Genomic DNA, 10,092 nt, shown 5'->3' on the forward strand with positions numbered 1-10,092 from the left:
CTAGTTGAGTTTGGCCTGACTCAACTCATATTTACCCACTTTTAATCCTACTTGTGAAAGTGATAATTGAAATAGTGGAGAGAAAAGCTATTACTTACCTCTCAAGTCAGGTCAAACTCAAATCATGATATCCGAATTCTTAATTTAAGGTATGAATAAATTTCTTTGTTGTTACATTAAGAAATTAGATTAGAATTTGAGTTTTTATCTATTATACTGTGTTTCTGGATTATTATCTACTATACTATTCTCTCAATAAATCTTGATTTCTCAAACCATCAAAAATAAAAAATGTTGAGTTAAGTAGATTATAACAATATTTGATGATGATAAACATGTTGGTGATTGGATTAAAAGTCTAATTGGGATTTGATGAAATTATTTAGTGTTGAAGGCTCATATTTATTGTGCAACCCAAACAAAAAAGACAAGCAGCCCAATTAGAGAAATTAAGTGCTTTTAAGGCTGCTTAATGGAATGGAATCCATAACCTAGCCTATTGCCATTCAAAAAAAAGGAAAGCAACCCTCAGCTAATGCTATGTTGCTTCGGATAAAGCACAAAAAAAAAAGAGAAGTTCACTTTTTCTCTTGAGCACCAAAGAGGAAGAAAGAAAAAGTAATTTCTGTTGGCTATGTCAAATCAAGATTGAAGGTGAAAGCAATTGTTCAAGTCAAGAAGGAAAAAGGTAAAATATTTTCATAAACATGCAAGTTAATTATTTGCTGATCTCACATTTCTCTCTGTACAACTATTTCGGATAATATGAAAAAAGTGGTGGCTACTTTTTTTTGCTATGAGTCAATGGCTAATATTGAAATTTGAGACCAAAGCACAAGGTTAATGAGTTGGATTTATCAAATCCATTGAGGATCTATTTTCAAGGAAGCTGTGTTGCTTAACTCTTATTCAAATCCCTGAATTTATAATCTGATTGAAAAAAAAAGAAAGTAAGACCTCAACTAGCTCAAGATTCAAGAAGCTGACCTTGTGAAATAAGTTCTAGGTGTGAAAACATAACTCATACAAAAAGGAATATCATTTTAGTTTGCAAGTAAGGAGAGAGAATCCGAGAGAAGAGAAGAGAAAAACTCATAAATTGAAGCTTGAAATCTTGGAAGCATTGCACCTAGCTATACTAAAGGAAGCATTCCGTCAAGATGAAGAGCGACATTTGAGAGTTCAGAATCTGGGTTCAGCATATAGAGTTCGAGTTGTTCAACATCATCCCCTTCATGGCCTATCATTGATTATTCTATTTCTATGTTTAATCTTATTTTGTTTCTATTCAATAGTAAAAGGCATATAAGTAAGGTATTAAGAAAAAATTATTGAGAGAAAAGTCAAAGAGAGGAACTTGGAGAAAAAAAGCCAAGATTTATTTCTTCTCTCTTTTGATTGTATTTCTATTTTGCATCTTGTATCTTATGTGTCACTTGCTAAGTTGGATAAGCACTTAGTGTGTTGAGAGTTTAAAAAGTTACATAGCCAAATCAAGTTTATGTTAAAATCTGATTTGTCCTTGACAGGATTAGGTTAAATTCTTGGGAATTGATGTATGTAATACATGAAATGATAGTAAAAATTTCACCAATGTTATAATAGAGACTGAACGTAGGTTACATTATAGAAGACAACTGAATCAGAATATATGATTATGTCATTTTCTTTTTCCTTGCATTGATTCTATTTTTTACGATTTATGAGACAAAATAAAATTGTCTCTTACATAACTCATCTTATAGATAGAACAGAAGCTAAGTTTTATTTTCTTGTTTGAAGTATAATTAATCAAATTAAAAAAAAATCATAGATTTAATCCCTTTCTTTACCCCATCAAAAATCTTCAAAAAATATTTAAAAAAATTAGATAAAAAATAGAACAGTTGTCTTTCATTCTATTATAACTAGCGGCTCAACAGGCACTAACGTGCCTGTTCAGCCGCTTTTCTATTGTTTTGAAGAATTTAATTTTATTTTTAAAATATATTATTCGTTCTTTAAATTTATTAGATTATATTTGTTAAATTTTAAGTTTAACGTGATCTTATTTATATCATATTTTAGTGTTGATATTAATATATCATTTATTCTTTAAATTTGTCAAATAAATATTTTTTTCATCATTTTAAAATTAACATAACCTTATTTGTTTTATATTCTGTTGAGGGTAAAACTACTATAGAAAACCTTTAAAATGCTAAATTATAAAAGCACACAATAAAAATGCTTAATGCTAAATTATAAATGCTAACCTTTAAAAGCACACAATTTCTATTTTTATTTGTATCAGTTGATATGGTAACTTGTTTTCCTTGTCGAATCATCTCCCGATAACTTGCACGTCTTCTAGCCAGGTATTGTTGTCTCTGTTCTTCGGTCATGTTCTGTCTTCTTCGCCTAGCATAATCTGTCCAACTAGGTCGACGTTGATGTGGCTGTGGATTTCGTGAAGTTTTCATTTTTATTTGTCAGAAAGATAGGAATAATATGCAGAGGAAAAACGTTTGTGAGAACACGATTGAAAGGGAAAGAGTCTCTTAAGAGTTGAAAGTGAGTTAGTTTTTAAAGCGAGTACGTAGTAGTAGCAGTTTTTTACAGTTTTAAAATATATCGTGGGTTGATGGGAATCAATTTGACATTCTATCGTGGAGTAAATTCTTTCCTTAATAAAAAATAAGAAATATGGAGGACGTAGTAAGAGTTTTTTTATATATTGAATCCAGTGTCTAAATAAAAAAATAAGCAGGGATAAAATAGTAAGAAAAAATTGTGTACCAAATTTTTTTATTCCCATTATACGTTGGTATAGTCCATTATATATTGTATATTGTATATATATATATTGGAATAAATTTAATTAATGAGTACACTTTTATTTGTAAATTTTGTTTAAAAAATAAATGTTGGACATAGAAAATATGTAAACCATGTGTTGTAGATTTAATTATTTCGATACTTTAAATACTATTGTCCCATTGAAATAACTATTAATAAAATAAATATATTTTATTAATTATAAGTTATTGAACTATAATGATATATATTGATCACTTATATACTATTGTATTATGGACTATTATGTATAAAAAGTACTTATTAAAAAATTGTAAATAAAAAATCATAAATAATTAATTTTTTGTTTACGTAATTTATTTATTTATATTATTATTATGATTGTAGTATAATGTTATTTATATTAATTATTTATTTTTTAATAATTTTTAATAATTTTCATGAATAATTATTATAGATAAAAATACATTTAATAAATTTAATTTCAAAATTTTATGTCTTTTGAGTACGTGGTGTCAGTTTTATCTATTAGAAATAGTTCAGTTTGACAGGTTTGTCATGAGTCAACTCATTTTGGTTTAAAAAAGAAATAGGGGTAAAATAGGAAGAAAGATTTGGATACCAAACTTCCATATCCCCATTATATATTGGTATAGAAAAATACATTTAATAAATTTAATTTCAAAATTTTATGTCTTTTGAGTACGTGGTGTCAGTTTCATCTATTAGAAATAGTTCAGTTTGACAGGTTTGTCATGAGTCAACTCATTTTGGTTTAAAAAAGAAATAGGGGCAAAATAGGAAGAAAGATTTGGATACCAAACTTTCATATCCCCATTATATATTGGTATAGAAAAATACATTTAATAAATTTAATTTCAAAATTTTATGTCTTTTGAGTACGTGGTGTCAGTTTCATCTATTAGAAATAGTTCAGTTTGACAGGTTTGTCATGAGTCAACTCATTTTGGTTTAAAAAAGAAATAGGGGCAAAATAGGAAGAAAGATTTGGATACCAAACTTCCATATCCCCATTATATATTGGTATAGATATATGTCTTTTATTTATTATATTCTTATCTTTTAATCAATACCACCATAATAATTCATCTTTTCTTACAAATATAAGAATTGATTTAAGCCAATGAGTTATAGTTCAAATAGCATAGTCTCCCCATACTCAATTAAGAGGTTGCGGATTCGAGTCTCCTATCTTTAATTAAAAAAAAAAAGAATTGATTTAACTTTCTTTAGTATAAGGTATATATAGAACAAGTTGGATAACAATATTACCTTGTATTATTAGTCAAGTTCGATCTCATCAATACTTCTGCTCGCTCGTGATAGAGTGTGCAAATAGAACAAGTTATATTCACACTTAGCCATTGAGTCATCAAATACTTCTTCTCGCTCATGATAGAGTGTTTAAATTAAAAAATAAAATGAGTTATATTCACAGTTAGCCATTGAAAGACGTTCTTACACTTATATATACCCGAAGCGTGTAATAAAGTGATCAAATATCACACTTACAATGGCAAGGTTTTCGATACTTCAAAATGTTTCATTGATTCTGCTGATAAATCTAGTTATAATCATGCTCACAAATGCAATAATAATAACCACACATCATCCATGTTCAGCATTTCATGCATCCACGGAGATTTCAAATAACCTAGTTTGTGACAATTTTACCCTTACACTCGCCTCAACCGATTTCGGCCTTACGATTCACGAGAAGCCTCTGGCAGTTCTTGAACCAACGTCAATAACTGAAATATCAGAACTAATAAAAGTGTCAAATTCCCTTTCTACCCCTTTCACAATAGCAGCACGTGGGCAAGCACACTCGGTTCACGGACAAGCGATGGCGCGTGAGGGGATAGTGGTGAACATGACGCATCTAAACGGTTACAGGCACGGGAAGGGGGTTGTTATATTTCGCGATGAGAAGGATCTGTGGAATTCTTATGCTGACGTGGGCGGTGAACAGGTGTGGAGTGACGTGTTAAATGCAGCACTTGAATATGGACTCACACCGCTGTCTTGGACTGATAATTTGTTCACTTCTGTTGGCGGAACCCTCGTCAATGCCGGAGTCGGTGGTCAAACATTCAAGTTTGGTCCTCAGATTGCCAATGTTTATGAGCTCGATGTTATTACAGGTATTTCTATCGGTAGAAATTTAAGTGCAGTCAATTTAAGTTGATAATTGAAAGTCGTTAGATGTAAATTTAGTCAAATTATTTAAATTATTTAATAACTTTTAATTATTAACTTCATGTGAAATTAGCTGTACCTAAATTTTCATCATTTCTATCTATAAAAATTTATGTGTACGTAGTTATCTTTATCTGAAGTTGATAATCGAAAATAATTAAATATTAATAAAAAATATAGGTAAATAATTTCTAACCAAAAAAATTAATTACTAATTAATAACAATTTATAAAGTTAAAATTACCAATTAATGATAAGTAGGCTGGTAATTAGTTGGTTGACTGTTAGTTATCTGATAAAATTTAATATTAATTTAGTTAAATACATTAAATTATTTAACGTTTTTTAATTATCAACTTTACATGATAATTACATGTAAGTTTTTATTTATATTTAAATACAAGATATAAAATATAAAATTATTTTATTTTATATTTTTTAATTATTATTAAAATAACTAAATAATATTAGATATAATAAAAATGTAATTATAAATTTTATATATATATTTTGTGGATAGCATTTACTTTTGTAATAAATAAATGATAAAAGTCAATACAATATAATGCAAGTGGTTAGCCGCTTAATTAATCGTTAAAAAAGAGTTGACTAATAGGTATAGAGATAATTGAATTTTTTTTTTATGATTATGAAAATAATTTATGTAGCGAAATTTCTAACTCAATCTCTACAAGCAAAGTACAAGAAAGATTGGAAAGGGGTTAAAAGAACAGCCACTAGCATCACATATAGGGTGTACCAAAAGTAATGAAGTATTTGATTTATGAAATATGATACTTCTACTATTTTTTTATATATTTTTTATGATTTAAACATTATTAATTAATTTTAATATTAATAATAAAAGTATATATAAAGCTAAGATAGTGTATATTCTATTTTTTTATTAAAAAAATATAATGTTTAATTTATACTAAACATCAATATCCAAATTAACTATTATGTATTTGTGTATATTTATTTTATATATTTTTTAATTAAATAGTTAAGTACCAAAATAATCAAGCCTATTTTTTACAGTAATATAATAGAATTTAAAAAAAAAATACTAAATCCACATTTCTATATGTGATAATTGATTAGTGACTAAAATGCAATAAATGATGTTGGTTATTGGCTTTATAGGAAAAGGAGATCTTAAGACTTGTTCTGCAGAAAAGAACTCAAAGTTATTTTATGGTGTTCTTGGAGGTTTAGGTCAATTTGGAATAATAACCAGAGCAAGAATAGCCTTAGGACCTGCTTATACAAAGGCAAGCATCATATTTCATTATATAATTCTATTTGCTTATATTGTTCTTATTGACATGTGATCATATAAAAGAGTAAATAATAGATATAAAATCTATTTATTTGCATTGATATTATTTTATTGACATGTGATCATATAAATAAATAGTCAATATAAAATCATTTTTATTATATATTTACATACAAGGGAGATATATTATTCAAAAGAAGTTTGGTGCATACATTTTTTTAAATACCTTTCATTTTACATAATATGTCAAAAGTGTTACTTGTAATATTTGAATTTAAATTTTATTAAAAAAATACCAGAAAATAATACTTTTTATCAATATTAGTTATACTTAGTTAATATCTTATTTTTATACTATTTAAATTTAAAATTTAGAATTTAATACTCAATTTTTTAAATGTTGACTAGTGTTGGTAAAAAATTTAATTTTAGAAGATTTAATCTTTTATTAATTAAATTAGGACATATATATATCACTTTGACTAATATTTACTTAATTGCTTGCCCAAAATTTTAGAAAAACCATATTACTTTGATTAATAGTACTATAATATATAATTTTAACCAACAAATTAAAGGCAAAAAAATTATGCGCTTGTTGAGATTATTGCAGGTAAAGTCGCTTCGTTTGCTTTACAGTGATTTCTCTGCATATTCTAAAGACCAAGAATACTTAATTTCATTGAATGGAAGAAATGATAATGCATTCGATGCAGTAGAAGGTTTTCTTATGATAAATCAGTGGCCGAATATTATTTCCTTTTTTCCAACACAAGATCTGCCTCGCATAAATTCTTTGTTAGCCCAACATAACATCCTCTATGTCTTGGAGCTTGCCAAATATTACGACAACACTACTCAAGATCAAATTGATCAGGTACTTTACTGTTAATCATGGGCTATTTATTATTTAGCTCTAGGAATTGCGGATGTTTTGTTGAATTGTTATGTCTGTATATGTGTTAAATACATTTTGGATATGACACTATTTATTGATATTTACACGACATGTGTGTCTGTTAGAGATAATACTCAATTTGGTCCCTAAAATTACACGCGAGTCTCAATTTAGTTCCTGAAGTTTCAATTGCCTCTATTTAGCCCTCAAACTTTGTGAATATAATTCATGTTAGTCCTTAAAACAATTTTCAACGTACAAACCTTAACAAAACACTGTCGTGACAGCCGGATGCCACACTAAACTTTGTAAAATGATGTCGTTTTGGTTTTGGCACTCAAATAACCTAAAAACAACATCCTAAATGGTGTTTATTAAAATTTTACCTAACAAAATAAGTAATACGATGCCTTTTTGAGCCATTTAAATGTCAAAACCAAAACTGCATCATTTTACAAGTTTTAACGTGACATGTGATAGTCTACAACAGCGCTCTATTAACGTTTTTATACAAAAAATAGTCTCAGGGACTAATATGAGGCACGTTTATAAACTTCGGAGACTAAATAGAGGCAACTGAAACCTCAGGAACTAAACTGAAACTCGCGTGTAAGTTTAGGGACCAAATTAAGTATTATCTCGTGTCTGTTGTATATTTTAATTTATTATTGAGAATCACTTTTACTATTTAAGATACTAATAAACATACTATACTTTATTGTTTTTCAAATAGGTTGTTGAACGTTTGGTAACGGGGTTAAAGTATGTTCCTACATTTAAATATGAAAAAGATGTGTTGTACCAGAATTTTCTACATAGTTCTGAGAATCCAGGAGGATTTCCTGAAGGACCTCAATCTTGGTTGGACATTTTTGTTCCAGGATCTAGAATCTCAGATATAAATGAAGGGGTTTTCAAGAACATTATCTTTAAACAAAACCTTACTGCCAACGGAATCATACTAGCCTTTCCCATGAACCGAACAAAGTAAGTTTTATCGTAATAGTTAAGAATTTAATTTTGATGCACTGATAGTATTTTATATTATTGTATAATTATATCTATTTTTTGTATAACTATTTATGCCGTATAATATTACGTAATTAGATAGACATATAAAATTATTTTATACTAATAATGCATTAAAATTAAATTTAATAATTCACAGGTGGAATGATAAAATGTCAGTGGCTATACCTGATGAACAAGTCTTTTATCTCGTGAGTGTTCTGCAAACCGTTACATATGATACATTGAAGACATTTGATGATCAAAAGAATCAAATATTAGAATTTTGTAAAGATTCAGGCATTGGAATCAAGCAATATCTTCCACGAAACAAAACTCACGAAGAATGGATTCAACATTTTGGTCCCAAGTGGCAAAATTTTAAAGACACAAAAAATAAATTTGATCCTAAAAGAATATTGGCTCCGGGACAAGGGATTTTTAACTGAACAAGATAGGTATGTTTTAAATTCCATAACATAACATCTTCTACGAAATTAATAAAGAGTGTACTTTTGTGATATATGTTGTTGTTTATTTCCGTTCTAATAAAATTAGGGTGACCTAAGTAAAATAGGTGTTCTAAATATTCTCATTATTATATAAGAATTGAATTAGATAAATTACAGATTATTATACAGTACAACTGTAGCAGAAATATTTATAATGTTGCTTACATTACAAGTTATTACAATACTCACTCATATAATAGACATTCACAAATAAGAGAGGATGTTCTAACTGCTTCTAACCTATTCTAACTAATAGCTGTCAGCCTCGCTTTCATTTTTAGAAACACAGTCGCCATAAAAAGAGGTATTTATGGTTCAAGTTAACTCGGGTTTAAGAAAATGAGACCTGAACCGATTAGATTTTAATCGGATTTGATTAGTTTAGATTAAAAGTTGTTTGTAAGTAGATTCGAACGATTAAATTCGGTTCGATTCGCACAACTAGAAAATTAGTTATTACACACGGATATTTTCGACGGATTTTATTACACGGAAATACAGACAAAATTTTAGAGGAATTTTTTGTCGGAAATAAAAAAAAATGAATTAGCATAAATTACAGACGGAAAAGAGAATCCTTTGATAATTCTGTCGGAAAAATTAATTTGTTTTCGTGGAAAATAGTTACAGACGAAAAATCCATCTGTAATTAAATGGACAAGAACGTTATATTTTATTAAATTATTACAGACGAAAAATCCGTCTGTAATTTAAAATTTTTCATCGAAAATATTGAGTTAACCCTAACTCAAACTCTACCCTCTCGATCCATTCACACTCCACACAAGTTTAGGAGGAGCTTCTTCCTCTCTCCATCGCTCCGTCCACGCTCTCTCCATCGCTTTGATAACTCATAGCTTCTTCCTCTCTCCGTCCACGCTCTCTCCATTGCAAGAGCTTCTTTCACCGCCGCCGCTCTCTCCATCGCTCAGTCCACGAAGAAGCTCCGTCACACCTCTTTTCAGATCTTCTCCGTGTGTTGCTCGCGTCTCTCCTTTCAAACCCAATCCTGCAATTCGCTAATTTAGCCAAAGTTTGGAGGTTAGATTTTCAATTTCATGCAATAATTAATTTCTCTTTTTTCCAATGGATCTTCTCCGTCACGCTCTCTTCCGTTCCTCCTCCTCCTCCGCCGCCGCCTCTGCTACCATTGTTCGGTTGTTCCTCTGAGTTTTCGGTGTCTTCCGCTGCTGCTGCGACCGCTCACGTCACACGATCTCTCTCTATCATCTCTTGCGTCGCACAAGTCCCCCTCCTTGTGATTCTGTTGCTTAGGGTTCAATTTTTCTGTGCCAATTTTAGATTTATATCAATTTTTTTTGCGTAATTTCTATCTTCTTGTTGTTGTTGATGCTGATTGAGTTTCTTGTTCCTGT

At 29.1% G+C, this 10,092-nt stretch overlaps 1 protein-coding gene across 1 annotated transcript; it reads left to right on the forward strand.

Annotated features, from left to right (window-relative positions):
- Window positions 1–4,202: 4,202 nt before the first annotated feature.
- LOC107643115 (cytokinin dehydrogenase 4) lies at window positions 4,203–8,847 on the forward strand. Its single transcript, XM_016346693.3, has 5 exons — window positions 4,203–4,961; window positions 6,163–6,290; window positions 6,912–7,175; window positions 7,930–8,183; window positions 8,365–8,847. The coding sequence occupies exons 1-5, from the start codon at window positions 4,331–4,333 to the stop codon at window positions 8,651–8,653; spliced, it is 1,566 nt and encodes a 521-aa protein (XP_016202179.1). The 5' UTR covers window positions 4,203–4,330; the 3' UTR covers window positions 8,654–8,847.
- The last annotated feature ends 1,245 nt before the right edge of the window (window positions 8,848–10,092 follow it).

This window comes from Arachis ipaensis, chromosome B1, assembly GCF_059453495.1.
Source record: "Arachis ipaensis isolate K30076 ecotype BB chromosome B1, ASM5945349v1, whole genome shotgun sequence".
In the NCBI taxonomy this organism is placed as follows: domain Eukaryota; kingdom Viridiplantae; phylum Streptophyta; class Magnoliopsida; order Fabales; family Fabaceae; genus Arachis; species Arachis ipaensis.